This window comes from Lagenorhynchus albirostris, chromosome 7 (assembly GCF_949774975.1).
Source record: "Lagenorhynchus albirostris chromosome 7, mLagAlb1.1, whole genome shotgun sequence".
Classification (NCBI taxonomy): Eukaryota; Metazoa; Chordata; class Mammalia; order Artiodactyla; family Delphinidae; genus Lagenorhynchus; species Lagenorhynchus albirostris.
In genome coordinates, this window is record NC_083101.1 from 107,508,317 (window position 1) to 107,535,375 (window position 27,059).

At 48.9% G+C, this 27,059-nt stretch overlaps 2 protein-coding genes across 6 annotated transcripts in view; one reads left to right on the plus strand and one right to left on the minus strand.

Annotated features, from left to right (window-relative positions):
• The window catches only part of FDFT1 (farnesyl-diphosphate farnesyltransferase 1), a 38,053-nt gene extending 25,731 nt beyond the window's left edge, over nucleotides 1-12,322 (plus strand). For all 3 annotated transcript variants that reach the window (XM_060155791.1, XM_060155792.1, XM_060155790.1), the window contains 3 exons: nucleotides 403-579; nucleotides 1,695-1,847; nucleotides 11,449-12,322. In XM_060155791.1, coding sequence (XP_060011774.1) covers nucleotides 403-579; nucleotides 1,695-1,847; nucleotides 11,449-11,670 — 552 coding nt within the window. In that variant the 3' untranslated portion in view covers nucleotides 11,671-12,322. The remainder of the gene's footprint in view (nucleotides 1-402; nucleotides 580-1,694; nucleotides 1,848-11,448) is intronic.
• Nucleotides 12,323-16,507: 4,185 nt separating this feature from the next.
• The window catches only part of CTSB (cathepsin B), a 28,632-nt gene continuing 18,080 nt past the window's right edge, over nucleotides 16,508-27,059 (minus strand). Inside the window, exons 2-10 of one of the 3 annotated variants that reach the window (XM_060155796.1) lie at nucleotides 23,812-23,962; nucleotides 22,748-22,833; nucleotides 21,705-21,819; nucleotides 20,013-20,131; nucleotides 19,177-19,262; nucleotides 18,746-18,889; nucleotides 18,299-18,415; nucleotides 17,164-17,292; nucleotides 16,508-16,843 (exon numbers count right to left, since the gene is read on the minus strand). In XM_060155796.1, coding sequence (XP_060011779.1) covers nucleotides 16,758-16,843; nucleotides 17,164-17,292; nucleotides 18,299-18,415; nucleotides 18,746-18,889; nucleotides 19,177-19,262; nucleotides 20,013-20,131; nucleotides 21,705-21,819; nucleotides 22,748-22,833; nucleotides 23,812-23,937 — 1,008 coding nt within the window. In that variant the 5' untranslated portion in view covers nucleotides 23,938-23,962 and the 3' untranslated portion in view covers nucleotides 16,508-16,757. Of the gene's footprint in view, nucleotides 16,844-17,163; nucleotides 17,293-17,516; nucleotides 17,897-18,298; nucleotides 18,416-18,745; nucleotides 18,890-19,176; nucleotides 19,263-20,012; nucleotides 20,132-21,704; nucleotides 21,820-22,747; nucleotides 22,834-23,811; nucleotides 23,963-27,059 lie in introns of those variants that run through there. The other 2 variants (XM_060155797.1, XM_060155798.1) reach the window with 2 other exon arrangements.

The window sequence follows — 27,059 nt, forward strand, 5'->3', positions numbered from 1 at the left end:
TTGGCCATCTTGAGAATGTTTAGTGTTCAGCTTGTAGTGCTGTTGTAGCTGATTTTGTTAAAGCTGGTGATCTTTTCAGGAACAGACCCATGCCTTGCACATAACAGGAGGCCTCTTTGGCCTGAGGTCATCAAAGTATTGCTTAGTACATGCTGCACTAATTGTCCCAAAGGGACACTTTCCCAAATACTTAACTGACTCTTGATTATGACTAGATCTTGATTGTAGTCATAATAGACATTGCGTAGAGGTTAAAACGGACTTGGTCTTGGTGAAAGATGAGGCAGCAGCTTAAGAAAGGCTTTGTGTATCATAGTTCTTATACACAAAGATCCTTTCATGTGACTTGTACACTGTTCCCCTGTGCATGTGCTGACTCGTCTTTCGATCTTATCTGCCTAGGCTTGGAGCAAGTATGTGAACAAGCTGGGTGACTTTGCCAAGCCAGAGAACATGGACTTGGCCGTGCAGTGCCTGAATGAGCTCATAGCCAGCACGCTGCACCACATCCCTGACGTCATCACTTACCTTTCACGACTCAGAAACCAGAGCATATTCAACTTCTGTGCTATTCCACAGGTGTGGATCGGGGAGGCCGAGGGGTCGGGTGGTGTGCTGGGGATGGCATGCCTGGAATGCGTGTACTGTTTTGGTCTGTGTATTCCGGAATGTGGTTCCTCAAAAAAATGACTCTAGTATATTTTCTTCTGCCAGGGGCAGGCACGTTCACAACACCTCCCCTCTGCCCCATGGCCATCACACACAGGTCAGCCTTGAGGTTAAGCCTGCTTCTTTCCAGAACCATCTAGAATCCTTTTTTCTAAACGAGCTAGTTTGATGTTTATCCTCACAATTAAATCTAGGGCTTTGAGTCAGATTTATGAGGAGTGCTGGGTGAAACACAGGTGAAGCTGTTACTAAAAAGTCTTATTTAAGCACCTAATTTTGGCTCTCCTTTCCCAGATCTTGGGATAACAGAACCTGGTCCTGTGGACCTAGGAGCTTATACTTTTTAAATGCCTTTACCAGTTATTTCCGTTTTTAACTCAAATAAAATGAAGAAGGTTATAAGATTTAACTGATTTGGAAGCATGGTTTCGTCTTGTTCTAATGACCAGTCTGACCAGTTGATGGAACTAAATTCTTTATGCCAGACTTATGTTTCCATCTATCCTAGAAATAATTTACCTTTGAGCACGGGAAACTACATGGCCCCCTTTCTTTTGTCCCCTGCCACCCCCATGCTACTTTTTTTTTTAATGTATAATGATTATGTTCATTGTAGGAAAAATGGGGAGAAAAAACAAAATAGAAAAACCTTTCCAGATATTATTTTGGAATATCTATTTTTCAGATCTAATAACCCATTGCCCCAGCATGGAAAATGTTACATTGGCTTGTGTTTGTTTTTTCCAAATAAAAAGGAAATATCGTGACTAAACTATAGAATTACTCAAGACTGCAAAGGGCACTTGATTCTGTGTTTTGCTGAGAAGGGGAAACATGGGAAAGGGAGAGGTCTTGACATGCTTTCTTTATGGGTCTTTTCTCTTGGTTAGTTGCATCTTAGCCCTTCGGCACTTTCTACCGAAGGTTCTCTTCCCTTCTCATGATGATTGCTTACCGTGCAGTTTCTCACTTCTTTTCATGAAATGAGATGAATTAGTGTTTCCTCTCTCTCTCCTTATCTGTAGGTCATGGCCATTGCCACTTTGGCCGCCTGTTATAATAATCAGCAGGTATTCAAAGGGGTGGTGAAGATACGAAAAGGGCAAGCAGTCACCCTGATGATGGATGCCACCAACATGCCCGCTGTAAAAGCTATAATACACCAGTACATGGAAGAGGTGGGCTTTCATTTAATAATATCACTATTTAAACATTTCGTATTTGGATATTAGATGATCTTAACAGCTCACAGTGTTACGGCATTGGTGTTGGACGGGTTGGTGTCCTTTATTTGGAAGAATAGGCACAGAGCGCCGAGTGTTGGGAGCTGCCCGGTACCCTGGTCAGAGGGGATAAAGGAAGCCAGGCCTTAGGATGGAGCTCCCAGGAGAATCATATTTTTTGAGCTGGAAGATGAAGTTAGAGGCCAACCAGGCTTCTCGTCTCACGGCTGAGGCGTGTGAAGCCAAGGCTGTGGCTGCTGACGCAGCATCTGACTGAGTGAATCCAGGACCCCAGGCCACACTCCCGACACCCGGTCCAGTACTTTCCACTATGGCAGGGACCTCAGCTGGAAAACCATTGTGGGGAATTCAGCAAAGGAAAACCATCAAGCTGCAACTATTTCTAAATTTTTTAATGCAGATCCCATTTCAGATGCCCAAAACCATCCTGTAAAACAGGACATGCTTGTTCTAGTCAAATCTCCAACTCTGGAGGGTGTAATACATGACTTGGTTCAGAAGAACTTTTTCTTAGAGCCTAGAACTCTACTTGCCAGGCCCTGGAGTAAGGCTTCTCAAATGGAGGTGATCTGGCTTCCCCCTCCCCTGGGGGACACTTGGCAATGTGTGGAGACATTTTTGATTGTCACGCTGGGGTGTGAGTGGCTACTACCATCTGGTTCGTAGACACCCGAGATCCTTAGGTTGGTTCTTTGTGAAGACTGAAATACTGCAGAAGGAGATGAAAACATAAGGTCTCCCTCCCCACAGATCACTGCTGCCCCTAGTTTTCTGACCCTTCCAGTCCCCCGGTTACGCTTTGACAGGGTGAGATTTGTAGCAGCAGTTTCATCTAAATAGAATTCTACAAAACAACTCTTTCCTCTGATTCCCATTGCATATTGCACCTTCTCCTTGTATTTCCTCCCTGTCGCGCACCTGCCAAGATTTGCACCTCAGCATTTCTGCCCGAGGCACCTGTAAAAGGTATAAGAGAAAAATCAGATTTTTAAAAAAATCCTAAAATTCTTTTGCTGACTAGATGAATATGTTCAGCCATTGACTAAAAAACTGCTACTGACAAGACTTGGGAAATTGGGGTTCACTGTTTAGCCAGCACTTATTTGGGGCGTGCTCTGTGCCTGGCACAGCAGCCAAATAGGTGGATACTGTTAACGTCGAGGAAATTTGAGGCCCTAACCCCACGGCTGGGGCCAGAATCTGGACCCAGGTCTGGCTGGCTTCGGAGCCTACACTGTTCACCACGATTCTGAGGGCTTGAATTACCCTTTCTAAACTGAATAGTGCCTTTTTTAGGCGCTGTTTCTCCATTTTATGTAAATTAGAAACATTCTGTATGGTTTGTAGTCCAGAGAATATTTTAGTTTTGCAGTTTTATTCTGATCACTGATTTTAGAAAATGATGTTTTAAAAACTGTGGTAGGCAGTTCCATACTATATTAAACTTCAGATTTTATTAGGTGTTTTCCTTAACTACTGGAGTTAAATCTAGTTGTGATTCACAGTTTGATTTAGAGCAGGGCTGGCTGACCCCCTGATTTTGTAAATGCCTTTTTATTAGGACATAGCCATGCCCATTTGTTTCCGTATTGTCTGCGGCTTCTCAGGGCTCTACAGCAGCAGAGCTGAGTGGCTGTAACAGAGGGGGCCCACAAAGCTGAAAATACTTGCTTGGACCTTTAAGGAAAAGTTTGTTGACCTCTGATCTAGGGCATGAATTATTTTGTTTAAAATTACTCTAGGGACTTCCGTGGTGGTCCAGTGGTTAAGACTCCACGGTCCCAATGCAGGGGGCCTGGGTTCGATCCCTGGTCAGGGATCTAGATCCCACACGCATGCCGCAACCAAAAGATCCTGCATGCTGCAGCAAAGATCCCACACGTGGCAACGAAGATCCCACATGCCGCAACTAAGACCCGGCACGGCCAAATAAATAAATGAATATTTTTTTTAAAAGTCTATAAAACTACTCTAGTGAAACTCAGGGTATTTTGGAGGAAATACTAATAAGTTGATTTGTCTCAAAAAAATGAAAATTTCTAAGTCTCAAGTAATAGAATGTGATAATGGTTTTAATATCAGCCTTAAGGACATTTTTTTTTTTTTTTTTGGCTGCATTGGGTCTTCATTGCTTCACGCAGGCTTTCTCTAGTTACGGAGAGCGGGGGCTACTCTTCGTTGCGGTGTGCGGGCTTCTCATTGTGGTGGCTTCTCTTGTTGCGGAGCACGGGCTTCAGTAGTTGTGGCATGCAGGCTCAGTAGTTGTGGCTCTCGGGCTCTAGAGTGCAGGCTCAGTACTTCTGGCACATGGGCTTAGTTGCTCCGTGGCATGTGGGATCTTCCCGGACCAGGGCTCAAACCCGTGTCCCCTGCATTTGGCAGGTGGATTCTTAACCACTGCACCACCAGGGGAGCCCAAGGACATTCCGTCAATACAATTTCAAATGAAGACTTTTTGTATGAAGTCCACAAGTTGTCAGGCTTTTTGCTGGTGGCCAGACATTAACTCTACTCCTGCATCTCCTCACTGACCACGTCTGTCCTTTGCAGTAAGAGGGGAAGACATTTACCCCTCAGGTCCCTGGTTGTAGCAGTAACGCACCTGCAGGGGACTTCAGAGTTCTCCTCTTGCAACTCTAAGGTGTAAAGGACGAGGTGGAGTGAAGCCCGGATCCTCTGAGCAGGGGAGCTGCCCCTCAGGCCCTCATCCTCTGGAGCAGCCCCAGCTGGAAACCAGTCTGGCTACCTGGCAGCTGGTGAGAAGCTCAACCAGCTATTCCGGGGCAGAAACAAATGCTCAGGCAAACAGCCAGAAACTTTTATTTCCTTCTCTGCCAAAGATGATTCCTTGGCAAGGCCCAACTTTTTCAAGCGGGTGGGGGCTTCCCGTTTGGCTGTGGTCGGTGCAGAGCGGCGCCGTACTCTTGGTCCCTGGGGGTCCTTGTGACTCAGAGTGTGGTCCTCCTCCCGGCTTCTGCGTCCCCTGCCGGCATGTGAGCGGTTCAGTCCTTGAGTCAGAATGTGCCCATAGCAGGATGCCCAGGTGGCGCCTGTGAACACAGTTTGAAGAGCACGGCTCTAGCTGCCCACCTCGTTCTCAGTCAGCTGTGCATTTAACCCTGTGAGCAAGTACGGAACCGGATGCTGTGAATTTGGGTTTGGATGCTGTGAACTCAGGATTGGATGCTGTGAACTTGCGATCGGATGTCTGAACTCGCTGCATTTTTGTCTGTCTCCTGACCCCCATCTAAGCACTCTTTCCCTCCTGCCCTCTTGCCTGAGCTCCTCCGCCTTTCTCCCCCGCCCCTGCCTCTCGGTGTATATCTGCGCTCAGGTCAGTCCCTGCAGACAACAGGCACATCCCAACTCCTCCTGGGCTTCAGCTCTCTGCCTCCCCGCTCCCTCTCCTTTCCTTCACAGCTAAGCTTCTTGAAAGGGCAGGTGTTCTTCTTCTTCTTCATTTTTAAAAAAATATTTATTTAATTGGTTGCGTCAGGTCTTAGTTGCGGCAGGTGGGCTCCTTAGTTGTGGCTCAAGGGGCTCTTAGTTGTGGCATGCATGGGGGATCTAGTTCCTGGACCAGGTATTGAACCTGGGCCCCCTGCATTGGGAGTGTGGAGTATTAACCACTGCACCACCAGGGAAGTCCCAGGGCAGGTGTTCTTAATGTTATTGATTCCCTTTTTTTTCTCAGACTACTTCATTGTAACTTTTGTTTCCTACCTTTGTCATTAGAACTTTTCTTACCTAAGTGATTTGATGATCCCCCCCCCCCCACCGCGCACAGATCTCATGAGCACTTTCTTTACTCTTCGCTGATCCCACTGTATCCACTGTGGGTCTCTCTCCTTGAAGCCCTTTCCTTTTTTGGCTTCTGTGACACTTGACCCCAGTTCAACCTCTTACCCCTCTGCCTGCTCCTTTCTCCTCTGGCTCCTGGTGCTGGTGTTTCCTGGGGTTCGTTCTTGATTTTCGTGTTTCCTCACCACATAAGGGCTCTCCAGCTCCCCCAGCTCTGGCCTTGGTCATTAACTTCTTTTTGCTGTCTGATGACATTACCTTTCACCTAATCGTGGAATCCAGGTAGCCTGGAGGCTGTTGCATGTCCTCCTCTGTTCTCCCTAACCCGCCTCAGGAATCTCCACGTCCTGGCTGTTCCGGTTATGCTTTCATACTTGTCACAATTTTGTGCGCATTACCCTCTGACCGAGCACTTCTAGAACTTTACCTACAAAAAAATAACCAGAAAATGTGCAGCAATGCTTATTGGAGCATTTTGTCCTCATGCCTCGTTGGGAATGAATTGATTAAATTGTAGTACATTCATACTATGCAGCTTGTGTTTAAAAAAAGAATGACATTATTTTGTGGGTGCTAGCGTTAAAAAATGTCCATAAAAAATCGTGTGAGTGAAGGAAGTCAAATTATAGAACAATATGTTTGTAACCTATTAATTTAATAGGTTTACAATTTAAATAAAATTTAAAATAGGTATACAATTTAAATAAAATTGTGTGTATGTATAACTTAGTATGGATAATATAGAATGATATATATTTGTATATCATATATAATCATATATAGTACGTATAATATATAATACATCTCTATGACGTTTGTATAGAGGCTTATATGGGTGTAGCAAGAGGTATAAAAGGAACTACACCAGTATATCATATTACATTAATGTATGTATTAATATGTGACGGTTTGTACATTTATATGTATAGGCTAATAAGGACAAAGCGAGGGGGAATAATGTCAGGGAATTTTGATTTTTTTGTTTTGCCTATTTTTATAAGCATAATTCCATCATCTACAATTTTTTCTTTTCTTTTTTTTTTTTTTACTCTGTTTCATTAACTCTCTCTTCTTTTCCCCTCACACCCCTACAACACCCCTTATTCTAACCACCATTTGCACAGAAAAATACCATGAGTATTCTTTCTCCTGCTTTTACAGCAGAGGTTAATAAAATGTCACGATTACAGGGTATTCCCAGCTGATACTGATGAGGCAGGTACAGAAGTAAACTATTGGGTTATTTCCTATAAAAGCACTACTCTGTGGTAAAGTAGATTTAGTTTTTTCAAGCCTGCTAAGATAGAAGTTGCGGGGTGGGGGAGGACAAAGAATAAAATAATTAAACTATAAAACTAAACTATAAACAACTATAGGATTGTTTTTTGGTTTTATTTACATCGTGCAATAAGTGTTTTTTTTTAATTAAAATATTTTTAAATTTTATATTGGATTATAGTTGATTTACAATGTTGTGTTAACTTCAGGTATACAGCAAAGTGATTCATTTATACAAATACATATATCCATTCTTTTAGATTCTTGTCCTATGTAGGTTATTACAGAATACTGAGAAGAGTTCCCTGTGCTATACAGTATAGGTCCTTGTTGATAACCTATTTTTTTTCAGAGATTATTTTTTTAACATCTTTATTGAGGTATAATTGCTTTACAATGGTGTGTTAGTTTCTGCTTTATAACTAAGTGAATCAGTTACACATACACACGTGTTCCCATATCTCTTCCCTCTTGCGTCTCCCTCCCTCCCGCCCTCCCTATCCCACCCCTCCAGGCGGTGACAAAGCACCGAGCTCATCTCCCTGTGCTATGCGGCTGCTTCCTACTAGCTACCTCCCTTACCTTTGGTAGTGTATATATGTCCATGCCTCTCCTTGCTTTATCACATCTCACCCTTCCCCCTCCCCATATCCTCAAGTCCGTTCTCTAGTAGGTCTGTGGCTTTATTTCTGTCTTACACCTAGGTTCTTCATGACATTTTTTTTTCTTAAATTCCATATATATGTGTTAGCATACGGTATTTGTCTTTCCCTTTCTGACTTACTTCACTCTGTATGACAGACTCTAGGTCTATACACCTCATTACAAATAGCTCAATTTCATTTCTTTTTATGGCTGAGTAATATTCCATTGTATATATGTGCCACATCTTCTTTATACATTCATCCGAAGATGGGCACTTAGGTTGTTTGCATCTCCGGACTATTGTAAATAGAGCTGCAATGAACATTTTGGTACGTGACTCTTTGAATTATCGTTTTCTCAGGGTATATGCCCAGTAGTGGCATTGCTGGGTCATATGGTAGTTCTATTTGTAGTTTTTTAAGGACCCTCCATACTGTACTCCACAGTGGCTGTATCAATTTACATTCCCACCAGCAGTGCAAGAGGGTTCCCTTCTCTCCACAGCCTCTCCAGCATTTATTATTTCTAGATTTTTTGATGATGGCCATTCTGACCGGTGTGAGATGATATCTCATTGTAGTTTTGATTTGCATTTCTCTAATGATTAATGATGTTGAGCATTCTTTCATGTGTTTGTTGGCAGTCTGTATATCTTCTTTGGAGAAATGTGTATTGAGGTCTTCTGCCCATTTTTGGATTGGGTTGTTTGTTTTTTTGTTATTGAGCTGCATGAGCTGCTTGTAAATTGTGGAGATTAATCCTTTGTCAGTTGCTTCACTTGCAAATATTTTCTCCCATTCTGAGGGTTGTCTTTTGGTCTTGTTCATGGTTTCCTTTTTCATGCAAAAGCTTTGAAGCTTCATTAGGTCTCATTTGTTTATTTTTGTTTTTATTTCCATTTCTCTAGGAGGTGGGTCAAAAAGGATCTTGCTGTGATTTGTGTCATAGTGTTCTGCCTATGTTTTCCTCTAAGAGTTTGATAGTTTCTGGCCTTACGTTTAGGCCTTTAATCCATTTTGAGCTTATTTTTGTGTATGGTGTTAGGGAGTGATCTAATCTCAAACTTTTTACATGTACCTGTCCAGTTCTCCCAGCACCACTTACTGAAGAGGCGGTCCTTTCTCCACTCTACATTCCTGCCTCCTGTATCAAAGATAAGGTGACCGTATGTTCGTGGGTTTATCTGTGTGCTTTCTTTCCTGTTCCATTGATCTGTCTTTCTGTTTTTGTGCCAGTACCATACTGTCGTGATTACGGTAGCTTTGTAGTATAGTCTGAAGTCAGGGAGCCTGATTCCTCCAGCTCCGTTTTTCGTTCTCAAGATTGCTTTGGCTCTTCGGGGTCTGTTGTTTTTCCATACAAACTGTGAAAATTTTTGTTCTACTTCTGTGAAAAATGCCAGTGGTAGTTTGATAGGGATTGCATTGAAGCTGTAGATTGCTTTGGGTAGTAGAGTCATTTTCACCATGTTGATTCTTCCAATCCAAGAACATGTTATATCTCTCCATCTGTTTGTATCATCTTCAGTTTCTTTCATCAGTGTCATAATTTTCTGCATACACGTCTTTTGTCTCCTTAGGTAGGTTTATTCCTAGATATTTTATTCTTTTTGTTCCAGTGGTAAATGGGAGTGTTTCCTTGCTTTCACTTTCAGATTTTTCATCATTAGTGTATAGGAATGCCAGAGATTTCTGTGCATTAATTTTTTATGCTGCTACTTTTCCAGATTCATTGATAAGCTCTAGTAGTTTTTTGGTAGCATCTTTAGGATTCTCTCTGTATAGTATCATGTCATGTGCAAACAGTGACAGCTTTACTTCTTCTTTTCCGACTTGGATTTGTTTTATTTCCTTTTCTTCTCTGATTGCTGTGGCTAAAACTTCCAAGACTATGTTGAATAAGAGTGGTGAGAGTGGGCAACCTTGTCTTGTTCTGATCTTACTGGAAATGCTTTCAGTTTTTCACCATTGAGGACGATGTTGGCTGTGGGTCTGTCATATATGGCCTTTATTATGTTGAGGAAAGTTCCCTCTGTGCCTACTTTCTGCAGGGTTTTTATCATAAGTGGGTGTTGAATTTTGTCGAAAGCTTTCTGTGCCTCTATTGAGATGATCATATGGTTTTTCTCCTTCAATTTGTTATATGGTTTATCACGTTGATTGATTCGCGTATATTGAAGAATCCTTGCATTACTGGAATAAACCCAGGAATAAACTACACCAGTATATCATATTACATTAATGTATGTATTAATATGTGACTGTTTGTACATTTATATGTATAGGCTAATAAGGACAAAGCGAGGGGGGATAATGTAAGGGAATTTTGATTTCTTTATTTTTGTTTTTTCTATTTTTGTAAGCATAATTCCATTATCTACAGTGTTTTGAGAAGACATTATAGTTTCTCTCCGTGTGGTCTTCTCTCTGTAGCTGTGCTTCGTAGTACCGCGTTAGATGTTAGATGTCATTGGCGTGTTCCTGTCAGCATGTTCTTTTATTTCCTCGCTATACTAAATTGTAGCTGTGCTTTTTGGGGTTACGGGGGCAAGAATATAAGAGAACGTTTGTGGGAAAAACATACCCATTGTGTAATGGAAAAATTGAAGATAATAATTGTATAGATGCTTGCTCTGTCCTGTTCATCCACTTTGCCTCCGTCTGGGCTCAGGTCCCCATCGCTTCCCACCTTAATGACCTCTGGGTCGGTTGGTTTGAGGCAGGAAACGTTGATCGAGGGCCTGCTCTGTGCCGGGCACAGGGCTGGGCCGGAGATGGAAAGGCAAGTAAGCCACGGTGCCTTCAGGCCTTCGGTCCATTTAGGGCGACGCGCAGATGGTGCCCGGCGTGGGTGACGGGGAGAGAGTATATACCCGAGGGGGCCCTCGGCCCAACCCAGGCATTCGTGCCGCGTGACATGGAAGACAGCTACCTAGGCCGAGACTTGGGTGGAGGTGGGACTCAGCCCCGCGGCGGCACGTGGGAGGAGCGTTCCCCGGGGCAGAGGGAATGGTGTGAGCGGGGAGGGAACAGAAACAGCAGCATCGCACACGGAAGACGATCACCGGCAGCTGTTGCTGGCATGCGCGGGGGCCTGGGCAGGGCCAGGTGCATGCTCGGGAGCTCAGGCCTCGCGCGGCCTGAGGGGATAGGGAACTATCCCTCGGGGGATAGGGAACCCCCGAGGCTGTCACGCAGAAGGGGTTGTATGTCTCTTTGGTGACAGCGTGGTGGGGCCGGTGAGTGGCTTCAGGGTTCGAGCACAGAGGCAGGAGCTCGATTTGGAAGCCCCGGTGGGAGGGCCTAACCTAAGCGGGAGCAGCGTTTGCAGGCCTGGGTTCAGCGGGGATTCTGGAGCTTTCGGAGGGGAGGGTGTGCAGGGACGGGGAGGCCTCCAGGGTGACTCTCGGGGGCCCTGCTTTGTTCTCGCCTGCTGCGCACACCTCAGAGTCCATTGCGTTCTCCTGAGTGCCCGTGCCCGGTCTGTGCAGGGTGTTTCCTCCTCCGTGTGGCTCTGCTGTAGCCTCAGCGAGCAACGTGGATGTCCCTGGCTCTGCGAGGTTCCGAGGGTGGGGCTCTTGGGGGCCACCCTGCTGCTCCGGGATGGCCCGTGGGATCACACAGGCCCCGCTGACATCCTGCCTTATTAGTGGAGTGACTTTGGGTTATTGCTTTTGTGTTCTCTGAGCCTCAGTTTTTCTCATTGGTAAAATGGGCATAAAATGCCTACCTGTTTCAGGTTGTGGTAAGAAGTGAACACAGATGTTTATAAAGTTCCTAGGACTTACTATTTTCTTCTCTTTCTTCCACAGATTTATCACAGAATCCCCAACTCCGACCCATGTTCTACTAAAACAAGGCAGATCATCTCCACGATCAGGTCACAGAATCTTCCCAACTGTCAGCTCATCTCTCGGAGCCACTACTCACCCATTTACCTGTCGTTTGTCATGCTCCTGGCAGCCCTGAGCTGGCAGTATCTGAGCACCCTGTCCCAGGTCACAGAGGACTATGTTCAGACCGGAGAACGCTGAATGGGCTTGGTCGGGAGACAGAACACCCTGGGGAATGGACTGACCTTCTCTTCAGGGATGGATGTGGGCTTCCCCCCTTTTTTCCCTTCTGCTTTAATTCCTCAAGGAACTCTGTGGGCCTAGAACTTTAGAAACTGTGACATGTGGTGAAGATAAAAGGGAAAGGACACTTCAGCCTTGGCCACCTGTGTTCACCTGTGCCCACCTGGGCGGGGTGACTGAGGGCTGAGCGTCCACTGCTGTGGGTCACAGTCAGGGCTGCATCCAGGCCTGCAGAGAGATCATACTTAATGTGAATACGGGCTAGAATTAAATGTATTTAATTTGAAGCAACCTTTGAATACCTATCCTAGTAGAAAGTGAAGTGCATTTTCTTTCTGTTCTGTTCCTGTTTTTCTCATCCTTTTGTTTTCTTCAGTGGACTTGAATGTGGTAGATGTGAATGTTTAGAGTTCTAGGAATATTCCCGTTTCCTAAGGATGCAGACTGTCTTCTGCACGTGAAGGCTAGGAAGTAACTTCTGGGTGGGGTTAGCATTATTTCCTCATTTAAAAGTTTAGGTTTCAGGATTGCCTTTGGTCCCATCGTAGCAGGCTGGTTTCCAGTTCAGGCTGATGTTTTTGAGACTTTTATAATAAAGAACTGAATTACTCGGCATTTATCAAGGGCAGTTCACTTGAAGCCTGGGTGAGCGTGGCAGGTACGGAACTCCAGGCTGGAGTTACTGGGTGAGGGACGGTGGCCACTGCTGCCACTGGGAAGCAGGGACCCGGCCTCCCCACCCTGCGCTGTGCCTGCTGGGAAGGGAGCAAGGGCATCACCTCCACCAGCCTGCTCTACTTCTAGCTAATTCTCTTAGCTGCATTCAGAAGTTTTATTGCATTCGGACGGTATTTTCAGCTTTGGGGGTTTTTTCTGTTTGTTTCTCAAGAAAGGCAGATGTTTTCAGGTGATTGGCTTGAAAGCCAAGTGGCACTTAGCCCAGTTCCCCCAGCACGGTGGTCCACCTCCCTCTTCCCCCCAGCATCGCCGAGGTTTGGGCTGTGCCCACCCAGTGACTCCCTGAGAGTCTCAGCTCAGAGGGGTGTTTGAAAAAGCCCCTCGGGCCGAGAATCCCTGTCGCAGGGCATTACAGTACTTTCCCGAAGCTGTGCTCTTGGTGTGTAGTGTATTGTCAGTCCTCTTTTGCTGCAGCTGTGTGTGACTTAGTCACTGAAGGAGCTATGTTCCAGCAGTAACGTTGGGTTTGCACTGTGACACACGTACCCACACTGATTCTTCTCGTGTGGGCCGCCGCCTGACCGTGGACTGTTTTGGTTCATTTGAGACTCAGTCCTGGATGAACCAGTCACCACATTGAAGCCGAAGTCACTTACCACTTAGAGCCCAGCTGTAAGCCAGACTCAGCAGTAAGTAATTTAAGCATCAAAACTTGGTTTGCGATTCCAAGGTAGGTGTTAAGATTTGTGTGTTGAAATCTATTAGTTCTGCTGCAGTTCACGTAGGACACGGGACAACCCGCTGGAAAGAGCCTTGGTCTGAGGTGGATGCGTTGGAAGCTTCTCTCCTGGCTCAGCTGTGGGGCTTTCTGAGCTTCTGGTGCTTTGTATGATCTTTTAGGTCCCTCCCAGCTGTAAAGCTATAAAGGTCTTAGCTCGCATGCCCACTCCTTTGGAAGAACATTTCCCTTCTAAATGTTTTCTCTACTGCAATTGCCAGATAATACAGGATACCCAGTTAAACTTGAATTTCGGATAAAATGGTTTTTTAGTATAATTATGTCCCAAATACTGCACAGGACATATTTATACTAAAAAATGACTTCTGAAATTCAAATCTGATTTGGCATCCTGTATTTTTTTTTTTTTTCTTTTTGCGGTACGCGGGCCTCTCACTGTTGTGGCCTCTCCCGTTGCAGAGTACAGGCTCCGGATGCGCAGGCTCAGCGGCCATGGCTCACGCGCCCAGCCGCTCCGCGGCATGTGGGATCTTCCTGGACTGGGGCACGAACCCGTGTCCCCTGCATCGGCAGGCGGACTCTCAACCACTGCGCCACCAGGGAAGCCCTGGCATCCTGTATTTTTACTTGCTTAATCTGGCAACCCCACCGTCTACTCCACACTTTTAAGGTAAGTAATTAAATGTACAGCATCCCTGGCATAGTCTACGTGACTCATACAGTGGGAGATTTTAAGTTTTCCTCAGAGGAATATCTGACCTATCTGAATCCAGGGCTTTAAATCAAGAAACTTAACAGAGCCTAACCCCATTTGGGGAACTTTCTCTGGAGCCCTAGCTGAGACCTGCACACACACCCACACCCTGCCCTGGGAAACAACTACCTGCAAGCGCCACTCTTCTATCTACTGAGCCCCTTCTCTGTGGCCGCGGGTGTAGGGGAGGAGGAGGGGTGGCTAGACATTTGTTAATTAACAGGCATTCTAGATTATTCTTTTTTTTTAAATTTATTTTTGGCTACATTGGGTCTTCGTTGCTGCGTGTAGGCTTCTCATTGTGGTGGCTTCTTGTTGCAGGGCACGGGCTGTAGAGCGCAGGCTCAGCAGTTGTGGTGCACGGGCCCAGCCATTCCGCGGCATGTGGGATCTTCCCGGACCAGGGCTCGAACCTGTGTCCCCTGCATTGGCAGGTGGATTCTTAACCACCAGGGAAGCCCTAGGTTATTCTTAGTTTTGGAAACAGAGCTCTAAGGCTGGTTCTTAAACTTTAGTGAACTGCTTGAAGGTTCCAGATTGCTAGATTTCTTAGTGGATCTGGGGAGGTGCCCCTAAACCTATGTTTTTAACAAGTTCCCTGGTGACACAAATGTTGCTGGTCAGGAGACCAGCTTGGGAACCACTGCTCTAAGGCGTTCCTCAAACCATAGTGAACGTGTCACCTGGAGTCTTGGTTAACTACAGATGCAGATTCAGGTCTGTCCCCAAATTGTGCATTTCTTGCAAGAACCTCGGAGATGGCAATGCTGTTGGTCCATGGACCACTCCTGAGGCTCCCAAGTACAGTTTCTGATGCCTATTAAAGGAACGGGAAAGGTTGGACTACCTTTGCTCACCCTTCTAAATCTGAACAAAAATACGCCCTTCTCCATGTAAACGAAAAGGCACTGTCACTTCCAACTGTCATCTTGTTTGGGGGCACCCAAGAAAAACTTCCCACCTACTGAACTGAGGCAATGAGGTGGTGGTAGTGGGGTAGTGTGTACTGAAGTAGTGACGTCAATCCCAATCGTAAACATTGCTTTCTATTTTCTAACAGACTCCTCAGGCCAAGCACGAAGATGCCCCGAGGTCCAGTTCGGTTCACTTAGTGTACCTCTGCTGGCATTCGGGTGAGGATGGAGGTGCAGGTGGGTAAGGGGTGCGAATTGGAGAAAGTAGTAAACAGAATTGTTCACGCAGTTTGGGAGTGGGTAGAAAATGTTAGAACTTCACTGAGCTTATGAATGTATCCTAGCTGAAATTGTACAGATACTGCAATGAAGAATTTGTAGCTTTAACCCTTGTTAAACATTCTGTAAGTACTATGAGTTTCACCAGTTTTTCCTGCAGTGATGTTCACCAGGTGTTCAAGAGCGTATCTGAGGTAGTTCTGATCCTAATTTCTGGGGCACATCAGAAGTTAAACCTCCTGTGCTTCTGGGAAGAGCTGGTTCCACTCCCAGTTGTGGAAGGGAAATGACTTGGGGTATTGACAGGCCGGGGTGCGGGTAGAGATGGAGATTCAGTCTCCTGTTCCCTGGAGAACTAACTGGGGTCCTCCCGTTGTGTACGGGTAATTAGGATGATGCAAAGCAGCAGTTCTTAACGAGCGTCCCAAGAGGCAGGAGCTCATAACTGCACATGGGCTCTGCCCCGACCCGGGAAGCTGGTCTTCCAGCAGGACTGGTTACACCACCAGCACACCACGCCTGCAGGAACCCTCAGGTCACTGCTGGTGTGCGGTTGGTAAAATAAAAAAAGAGGTAAGAGTTCTTACCTCTTTAATTAAGCAGGCGCAGAGTTCATCGAGGGGTGGGGCAGTGTGGGGTGGTAGATTTATAGAAAAGGGTTGATGAGAATGAGAGGAGGTGCTGTGGTTTGAAGGTATGGCTGCAGCAGTGAAGTTAAAAATTAGGTATTTATTTTGTTCCACTCAACCCAGGCAAGATATCCCTGGTTAGAGGTTCAAGGGCACCCAGATCCATGAGGAGAGACAGCAGCTAAATGTCTACAGACAGTGACAAACAATCTTCGAGATGCCACCAGGACGCAGACTTCACATTGAAGAAGAGGCATTTTATTGGCAGTCATTCTTTTCTTTGTTATATTAACAGGGTGAAGCAGTGATTTCAAAACAGTAAAAGCCAGCTTCTCTCCAGACTGTGGTATCAGAGGGCTATCAGAGAGCAGCAGGTAAGAGAAATCTCAACCACTGAGTTTGAAGGAGACAATCTGTACCACTAGTACAGCTCTTCCAACCAGCAGACTCTCATCCACCTGAGCAGCCGAGGAGCACACAACAGAAAACCAAGGACAAGACCAGCGAGGGTTAGCAGCGCTGCAGACCTCGACAGACGCAGGGGCCCTGGGAGAACGTGGCTTTCTCCAAAGGGCTGCCCCCACTATCTATCTCTTCTCAACCTATTCTGGATCCAGAAAGCTGCCTGCTTGGGTGGGAATCCATCTAGCTAGGAGAGCGCTGCTTCCCACTCCTTTGGGAAACTACAAACCCTTCCGGTCTGTCCTGCTCCCTGGTGACGCAGAGGCGGGGGCAGCAGGCACTACACAGCTCGTCTACAGCAGAGGCTCGCTCTGCTTCGGCAGAGGCCAGAGGCTCGCTCTGCTTCGGCAGAGGCTCGCTCGCCTAAGTGCTTGCGTCGTGACAGCAGCCCGTCCGCTGGGCTGGCCTTGGCTGCGTCTCCTTGGAAGACAGTGCGGATGGCAGACATGAGGCTCGGCCGGACCCAGTCCTTCAGGCCCTGGCTAAAACTCAGACATTCCTACCCCTGCATCTCATCCCCAGTCTGAATGGCGGTATTTAGGGAAAAACTGCCCCAGGGCCGGCGGACAGGCCCACAGGAGTTACATCTTCTAGTACTGACGAGTGCATGGGATTCCAGCCACAATTTCCGATTCGATTCCACAGTGATCCTCTCCTCTGAGGATTTTAAAGAAGCCTAGAGAGCAGAAGACGCCTTTAGAGAGTGCTTGGCTTTTGCCGACATATCCAGACCCACCCCTGAAAAACGGGGAAATGGAAGTCACAAACCAGCCCCAAAGCTGTCACCAGCCGGCCCACGAGGTGCTCTGCCGGCTTCCGTTCAGCCCGCATCCGGCCCCTGCACCTGGGGCCGTGGGGACCCAGGCCCAGCACACACCCTCCCGGGATCAGAGGCTCAGAGGCTGCCCTCGTGGAAGCCCCGGCTCCTGCGCAGCTGGCGGAGCAGGACAGGACGCCCACTGTGCCCTGCTCTCAGCAGGGAGGGGCTGCGCTCACCATTGTCACCCCAGTCGGTGTTCCAGGAGTTGCCGACCAGCCAGTAGGGGGTGCCGTTCTCCACTCCCCAGCCCAGGATGCGGATGGCGTGGCCTCCCATCATCTCTCCTGTGACGTGCTGGTACACCCCTGGGAAAGGAGACAGCGGTCAGGCCGGGCAGCTGCCCCATCTGCCACAGCACCCCTCCAGCTCACTGGTCACCCCGGGCAGGACGGACGGGGCCGGAGGAAAGGACCGGCCCTGGCGTTCCACAAGAAGCTCCAGGGGTTCCCATAACATTTTGGAATTACTTATTTTGAAAGCCTAACACACTATAGGAGGTAAATATTAAGATGGAGGCCAATCAAATGTGTTCGTTGGTTCCCTTTAAAACTAAAGTTGTAAATTCTAATAAAAATACCAACAGTTAACTGTTACATACAGTGACTTCACGTAATGATGTGTCGAAAGGGTTCCGTGGCTTAGTTTCACTGCTGCTCTGGGGCACACCCTGCAGAGGTGCTGTGGGAGAGGGGCTGGGCTGGCAGTGCTGATGACCCAGAAAGATGCTGGCTAAGGTGCCCTGGGGACCCCCAGGCTACTGCCTCACTGGTGAATCACTTCGTCGAATTGGAAATGCGTCCTCTCATATAATACTGGTGGAGACTGTTAAGAACTACCAACTTTATCATTTTTCTTGCCAGGCACCTTGGTTTTTTTTCTATAAGATTGGAGAGCTTTGGAGTTTTCGATCTAGCAGCATATAAAATGAGACAGAAGCCCTCAGCACAGACTGTTCGTCTGCAATGGGGGATTTCTAAGCTCTCAGGCGGGGACCATCCTGTCCCCGGCCGTTTGAATCCCCACAGCAAGGTGCTCCCTCTTTCCTCATCCACTGGGTGCTGGGCATGACGCTTAGACTCCAAGGCCAACGTGAATGCGATGAGGAAGCAATGGAGGCGGGGATGGAAAGGCTCCCCAAGGAGAGATGTGAGCTGGCCTTTCCGCTGCGGAGAGCTCTACCACCAGCCAAGGAACGGCCAGGGGCGTGTGGCACCACCTCCCCCTGGAGGCCCACCTCCCCCCAGGAGGTCCTGCCAGCCGGGAACCCAGCCCTCCCTCCCCCTCCAGCTGCCACCAGGGGTCGAGACCCACCAGACTTGTACAGCAGGAAGTCCGAATACACGGAGAAGGCCCCCTCGACTGGGCCGTTTTTGTAGATCTCCGCCATGATCTCCTTCTCACTACCAGAGACGCTGTAGGAACTGCATCCTGCAAAGGGACCGGCCAAGTCAGGCAGGGCGCCTCCCACAGAGGGTCGCATGGGGCCTGAGACCCTGGAAACAGGTCAGGCAGCACCCAGAAGGATTCTAGGGCAGACTACTCCCCCATGAAATGAGACCTTTGGTCTCTTCCTTCCTAGGCTGGAGTTCTAAGACACCATTCCCGCAGACTTCAGGGTGGAAACGGGCAGAATGCAGTGTGCTGCTCCCTCCCGTAAGATAGGCCCCATTCTGTGTTCCTGACCTAAGACCCCAAAGCCCTGGTCTTCCCTCCTTGGCTTCCCCCGGCCGGTGCACTGGGGGCGCCCGCCCCGCTTACCAAAGTGCTTGTCTTCTTTGTAGGATGGGGTGTAGCCGGGCTCACAGATCTTGCTGCACTTGGGGGTGTCGCCCTCCCCCGTGCACGGGGGCCGGGAGCCGTTCACGTGGTGCTCGCAGGGGGGGATGGAGTAGGGCCTGCAGCCTGGAGGGCCAAGGACAAAGGTGGGTGTCAGGAGGAGGCCCGTCGAGGCCAGAGTGAAGAATCGGGGCGACGGCTCGCGGGAACAGAAGCCTCAAGTCTGTGGCACTGACCCTGTCCTCCTCTTGCTAACTGCCATACACAAGGCTGCCTTGTCTTTCGACCTGGATTTTCAGCCCAGCATTCCTGCCCTCAACTTTAACCTCTACTTTATAGGGGAAAATGAGACCACTATTATTCCTGCATATAAAATCTATCTGGCCAGATGGGGGCTGAGGGCAGACACTCACCCACATGTGAGTTATAGAGGCCCCCGGACACCAGGCCTTGTTTCGTCCAGAAGTTCCAGGCTCCAGCGGGGAAGCCGCCATTACAGCTGAGAAAAGAACCACTGGTTAAACTTATGGTGAGAGTGGTTCTCGCTGCTCCCAGACCACAGCCCGGTGCACCACCACTGCCTTTGGCAACTGGCGCGACAGTTCTCCCAGACCCCCAAATGCCCCATTCATCCTCCAGACAGCCACTTCTTGCAGGGACTCGCTCCCAGAAGACAGGAAGTACTTTCATAATCACGTCCACACCAGGCTCTGTCTTCTGTCTAGACAGCGGTTCTCGAAGGGCACTACGTTAGAATCCCCTGGGGCTCTTACAGAACACCAATGCCAGGGATTCCCATTTCATTGCTGTGGGGTGAGACCTGGGCATTTTTTTTTAAACTCCCAGGTATTGCTAATCCGCAGCCGCATCTGAGAACCACTGTTGCAGAAGCAAGGGCAGAGTTGGCAGAAAACAGGGATCTGGTTACGAACGTGGCTTATCTGGGAGCCCACCACCCTTAATTACAGAGAAGACAGGCCCCAGAGACCACTACATTTCCTCAAGCAGGAAGGGAACCAGCACGACAAAACCCAGAAGCTAAGCCGCCTGTGCGGAGAACCTGTGTCTGGCCCCCATGGCCCACACCCAGCTCTGCGCGGCCGGCCTGGTTTCCGACGCCCCGGGTCCCCATCGTGTCTCAGCAGAGGCGTCATCCCGCCTGAGGGAGCGGCGCTCCCGCCCGCAGGGAGCCCCCCGGCCAGCGCCCACCCGCAGGTCTGCTGGGCGGCTTCGAGGGCCTCCGACTCACCCCTCCCCACACTCGTCGCCACAGCAGGTCAGCATGTCCTCGGCGGACACCTCCACGTTGACACGTCCATTGCTGCGGATGCAGAGCCGGTCAGAGATGGCTTCCACCGCCCCGAACGCCTGCAAGAACCGGCACACTGAGCCCCATCCTGCACTGCGGGCCCTCCAGCCTCCACCCGGGGGGCGACATCAGGCACCCTGTGCCTTCCTGGTGGCTGGTCCCTCTCCACGGCAGCGGAGGGGCCTGGTACTCAAGCTGGGCATTAAATCAAGAGACAAGTCCACCCCAAACCTCTACCTGGGCATTCAGTTCGCTGCTGAAACATGCGGTCTTTGGTTTGTGACATAAAAATATAGCTTGTACCAAGGACGAATACTGTATGAATCTACTTACATATGAGGTACCCAGACTAGTTAAAATAGTGAGAGACCAAAAAAAAAAAAAAAAGGGGGTGGAGCACAGAGCTGTTAGCGTGACCGATTCCCCCTTGGGCCCTTACAGTTCCTCCGATTCTTCTGCTGACCCTACCCAGGAATGCACGGTGCAGTCAATCACTTCTGTGTCATCAAAGGTTTTAGTATTTACTAGATTTTAATAATCACTAGGGCCTTGTAGCCTCTATGTTCTGTTAGTCCCCAGACAATGATGAAAACCTTCGCTGACATATTCCTGGTACCCACGAAACAGACCAGTTACCCATTCATGAATCTTAAGAATGTACTTTCCCTTTCCAAGCACCTACCTACCCCCCCATACCCTGGGTGAGCTATAAAACTGTCCCAGGGAGGGGCTTCCCTGGTGGCGCAGTGGTTGAGAGTCCGCCTGCCGATGCAGGGGACGCGGGTTCGTGCCCCGGTCCGGGAAGATCCCACATGCCGCGGAGCAGCTGGGCCCGTGAGCCATGGTCACTAAGCCTGCGCGTCCGGAGCCTGTGCTCCGCAACGGGAGAGGCCACGGCAGTGAGAGGCCCGCGTACCGCAAAAAAAAAAAAAAAAAAAATGTCCCAGGGGCTCCTCAGCAGTGCAGAATGTGACTGCATGTGCTTCCGGACTGCCGTCCCCACTCAACCCCTCCTCCCAATCCCACCCTGCGAGTTACCCTGGAATACGCTGATTTAAAAAAAGAAAAAACCACAAGAGACAGAAAGCAGAAGAGTGGTTGTTGAGGGTTGGGGAGAGGGGAATGGGAGTCAGTGTTTCGTGGGGACAGAGTCTCAGTTTTGCACAATGGAGGGCTCTGTGGACAGAGGTGGTGATACCTGCACAGCAACCCGAATGGACCCAACGCCACTAGGTGGTACATTTAATGATTAAGATGGTTAAATTTATGTCGTGTATTTTACCCAAACAAACACAATTAAGGTAGCCATTGATACAGATGGGATGCTTCTTCAAAGTTAATGGTATTTGCTGATGGCCTGGGACAGTGTGTCAAACAGAAATAAAAACTGCTTCACAACCCGTACGTGGGACACGCCCTGTACAGGGCATTCTGCATGTACTGATTCTTCCGCCTGGTCCTGCAATGATTCACGACCTTAGGGATCCTTCTTGTTTTTATACTGGTGGAGACTGAGACTTGGGAACCTTCTGTGACTTGCCTAGTCACAGCTGGTCTAACCTCAACTCCCCTGGTCTCTCCCACCCCAACCTGTCCCCTGGCCCCAGCCCTCCCGGCCAGCAGGGTACTCACCCAGCAGGAGCCGCAGGAACCCTGGTCTCTGATCTCTCTGATGGTCGGGCAGTTTGGCCACTGTTCCCGGGCATCGAAGCTTTCAGGCAGAATCATGCCCTCAGCAAAGGCAGCTCTGGAAAAAGGAAGGTCTCCGTCACAAGCTGTCACCTTAGAACCCACTCTCCTATCCCCGCAAAGGTCACCTAGAAGGGGCCAGGCACAAGGACATGCAAAGGAGGGCGTATGCAAGGGTGTCCCCTTGGAATTTTATTTATTTAAACACAATTTTTTTTTTTTTTTTTTGGCTGTGCCGTGCAGCTTGCAGGATCTTAGTTCCCCAACCAGGGATCGAACCCGGGCCCTCAGCAGTCAGAGCGTGGAGTCCTAACCACCGGACCACCAGGGAATTCCCCCCTTGGAATTTCTAAAACAAAATAGGTTCTACTGCTCCACGTAACTTACTCTTCTGTACGTTTCTTTCTACACTCATTTTATGGATATCTTTGAAGAGTTTTCGCCACAGGGTCCAGATAATTGTATCTCTTGCTTCCCCAACCCGACCCCGAATCAAACATCTGCCCAGGTTCATCATTTTTTAAATACCTTCACAACTGTGTAATGGTCCCCATAACGTAACTATCCCATCCTCACTGTTAGGTTTTTCTAACACTTCCTTCAAGAGTAATATCTACATGAAAATAGAAACTGCAGACTTTTCCAGAAAAAAAAAAAAAACCAAAACATTAACAGCAGATCATATGGCTTTTCTTAGATTTTCCTTAAATTATTCAAGATTGGGTCCATTCAGATCTTGGAGACCCAGACCTAGGGCCTTTCCCACTGCAGCTGGGACGCCTGCCTGGAGAAGCACCGTAGGAAACTCTGGCATCGGTGGCTAGCCCCTGTACCTCAGGCAGAGTCCCTGCAGCTCTGGGGGCAGTGAGGCCTACAGATGCCAGGGAAGCCTTCTTGCCTCCCCCTTCCCTCTGTGCCAAGCATCTCTGCTCCCATGGCAGCAGTGCTGGTGTAGCTGTGCGTCCTCCCCAGTAGTGGGCACTCACCTCTGGGGCAGCTTGGGCCCGCCCAGGAAGGTGCCACACAGCTTCTTCACGTAGCTCAGGTCCACGTTGTAGAAGTTGTGTCCAGCCTGGAAGACAGCCGCACCCATAGCAGTCACCCACCAACAGGGGGCGGCAGCGGGGTGGGGATGTTTCCAGAGATGGGGTGGAGCATGCACACCACCCACACAAGCCCTGACAAGGCCGGGGGCCCCTCCACCTCCGCAGAGCAAGGGGGTTGGGGCACTGCTACAGAACAAATGTGTCCCCCCCCCAAATTCATGTTGCAACCTAACCCCAACGTGATGGTGTTAAGAAGTGGGGCCTTTGGAGGTGCTTAGGTCATGAGGGTGGAGCCCCCATGAATGGGATCGTGCCCTTTTATAAGGCGACTCCAGAGAGCTAGCTTACCCCCCAGGCTAAGTGAGGGCACAAGAGGTCAGCCACCTGCAACCCGGAAGAGGGCCCCCCCCAGAACCCGACCGTGCCAACACCCTGATCTTGGACCTCCAGCCTCCAGAACTGCAAGCAACACATTCCGGTTTACAGGCACTGACCTCTGCACTCTTGTTACAGCCGTCTGAATGGATTAAGACAGGCATCTGCAGAGCAGGCGGGGAGCGGCCCAGAGTGACCGCACGGGCAGTGGGCAGCTCTCAGACCAGTGGGGATCTCCCCCAAGCTGTACCACTTGCTGACGTCACGAGAGACCCTCCAATGCCCTGAACATGGCTTATCCCTCATCCCTCTGTTCCTGTAGCCTCGGGCCTCAGGGCTGGGCAGAATCACGGAGTTGGTGGTACTGATGGGCTGTGACACCTACCACGGTGGGGTTACAGTGTCTACCCGGTGGTGAACTCTTCCAGAGCTGGTTTTCCCCCATGCACCTTCACACACTCTCACACACGGACAACACATACACCAGGGAAGGGGACAGGGCGGTGCGCGTGGGCCTCAGTGGCCAGGTCTATGAATCAGATCAACTGTCTAGGACACACTGTCCCGTGGGCCACAGCTGCAGCCCCTCCCTCAGGAGTCAGAGTACACAGAAGGGGCCCCCAGCCCACCTTCCACGTAGTGTTCTGCTTGTTAACAAAGTTGACCAGCTCATCCGACAGAGGCGGGAAATGCACATTGCTCCAGGCACTGGTCAACACCACCAGGCAGCTGAGTGTGGCCAGGAGCCACCACATTTTGGAAACTGGATCCTAGATTAACCTGGAAAGGAAAGGACACAAGACATCAGGATGCTTCTTCCCTCAGTTCAAGTGCTTGACACACACAAGGTGTCACCTCAGGTAGCACTGTTCTGGGGCCACAAACAACCCAGTGGTCAAAGGGATCCCATTCCGGCCTGGCTCTACCACCTGCCCCCTTGTGCTCCTCAGTTTCCTCTTCTGGAACTGAGGTGTCAGCAGACAGCCTTCAAGCTTTGGTGACCATGTGCTCTCAGGCCTTGTCTCAAAGTCCCAGCCCCTGCCCATAGCATGCAGGACTGTGAAATGGACTCATGTTTGTGTCCCATGCCCCCAAATTCAAGTTGAAATCCTACCCCCCAAGGTGATGGTGTTAGGACGTGGGGCCTTTGGGGAATGATGAGGGTGGAGCCCTCATGAATGGGATTAGTGCCCTTATTATAAAAGAGCTCCTACAGAGCTCGCTGGCCCCCCTTCCTCCATGTGAGGACACAGGGGAAGTCTGAGCAGGCAGGGGGTCCTCACTGGCCGATGCTGGCCTCTGATCTGGGGCTCCCAGTCTCCAGAACTGTGAGCAGTAAGTTTGTTTGGAAGCCACCGTCTGTAGCATTCTGTTACAATGGCCTGAATGGCTAAGACAGACTGTGTGCTTCTCCTCCAGGTGGCTGGGAGCATGCACGAGAGAGAAAGCCAAGAAAGGGCTGTGCTGTGTGCGTGAGGCCTCCTTGGATGCTGGCAGGACGCCACGTCACCCGGTCTCTAGAGCTGCTGCAGGGCCAGGGCAGGGCTCACAGTCTGAAATGATGCTGGTCACTGCATGGTTTGTAGATCAACTATCTCGTGAGCTGGGAGGTCGGGGCCGAGGCTGCTCTGCTATCTGTCAGAACCCACCCCAGGGCCCAGGCGACAAGCAGTTTCAACAAGTCCATCCCAAACAAATGGACAAACCCGGACCTTCAGGCAAAGTCGAATCCAGTGCCCTCCCCACTGTGGTCAATCTGCCTCTCCATGGGTTCCTGGAACAAAGTTTGTGACTTCTCCCAAGTTTGTGCTCCCAAGGAATAAACAGCCTTTCCCCGTGATCACGTCTCAAGTGGAAGACCAGTGGGATGACAAACACGCGAGAGAAGATCGAGCTCATGAGCCACGTTCTGGACACCAAACAAGCAAACACAAGCCCCCCTCCAGCCCCGCACGTGCTGTCTCGAGAGCTGGGAAACACAGCTGGTTTGGCCGGGGGCACAGGTCTCCCGGAACTGTCCGTGGCTTTTCCAGTCAGCCAAGGGCTCTGCTTCCAGTTTCAGAGACGGGGCTCCCGAGAAGGGAAGCCATCCCATCACCACCAAGGCCTTAGCTCTTGGATTGGCCTGCAGGTCAGGAGACTGCCAACTTCCAGCTCAGCCTCTGAGGCACACTCTTAGGCAAGAAGCTCTGACGAGAGCAAGAAATGTGACCTGGGCGCCACGGCACTGCAGGGCCTCATGAGATGCCCACTCAGTAAGCGAGTGAGAGTGAGAGAGTGTGTGTGTGTGTATGCGCGCGTGCGCGTGCTGGGATCTCCTGTCCCTGACCTCGGGCTGGAACAGCAGGGTCACTGGGTCACCTCGGGTCACAGGTTTTTGTGAGGAGTACATGAAGATGACGTAGGTGACAGCACTGAACATGCTGCCTTCCACACAGTGATTTATATTCAAGGGAAAACCTAACTTAATTGTTGCTTAAGCAACAATTAACTTGGAAGAATCCATGTGTGAAGATAGCCAGACGGTTCTGGAGAAGAACAGTGATGGAGGCCTGAAGGTCTGGGGTGGGAAACGTATGATAAACCCTGGGTGACGCCAGCCCAGGAAGAGCTGCATCAACTAAACAGGCCATTTGGAAGCACATCCTACGAGGGAGGAAACAGCACATCTTGGTGGATGATGCCTGCACAACTGGCTGTGCATTTTGGGGAAAAAACCCCAAAAGACTCAATCTTTACTCTCAAGTCCTTACTATACAAAAAGTGCTACATGAAACAAAGATCTTGAATAAGAACAGAAGCTGTATGAAGAAAATAAGGGCACTTTTAAAAATGTAACATTGGCGTGAGGAATGCCTAAGATCGACATAAAATAGAATCTTAAAGGGGAAAATGATTACATGAAAATAAAGCCTCTCTTCTAGAAAAAACAAAATATAAAGTGACAAATGGACAAAAAACAGTCCTTACAAATACTTAGGGTTCTGTTTCCCTAATACGCAAAGGACTCAAAAAATCAGAATAGAAAAAGCATAATAGAAAAATGGCCAGAGGACATATACAGTAAATGTACAGAAAATACTATAGAAGGCCAACAGATACTTTAAGATGCTCAACAAAGAGGTATGTATCTTTCAGACTGGCAAAGGTGGCAGGGGTGGAAAGTTTTCAGCTGGGGTTAGACGTGTAGAGAAAACAGACGCTAACGCTGAATACCCAGTGGTAGGTATGACCCAAACTCTATCAATTCTCCTAACTGCATGCCCTTTGACTCAGCAGTTTGACATTTAGAAATGTATCCCACAAGCCTCAAAACGAAAGATACCGGTATACGGGTGTTCACTAAACATTCTTGGTGTTCACAGAAGACCGGAAAGAAAGCAACTAATAACATTAACTGTCACAGCTGTGGTAAATGCTTAAATAACAGAATACAAAAGCAGCCATTAAGAAATGAACTAGTTGAAGTGAATCACACTGTACTGATAAAAAAGACCAAAACAGACAGTAAGTGAAGGGGAGCAAAGCAGCAGGTGAGTCATGGCAAGTGTGAGCCCATCAAGCCACGTACATGTTTATCCCTGTCATTCGTGCAAAACATTGAGAAAAACAGACACAAGTCCCAAGAAACTGATTTTCACTATATAGCCGCCTTTTTTTTTAAACGAGCATGTTACATATATATATTTTTAAAATGAGCATGTTATATTTGTGGTTTTTTTTTTTTTAAGGAAGAATAATAGCTGGTGCTACCAAAGACCCGGAGCCACCCACCTGAAAGAACACTTGTTCTGATGAGCCCCCAAACGCTCTGTTTCCAATCAGATGCCTTCTCCCCAGTGACTTCCTGCTCAGAATGCTTAACCTTCCCATTTTC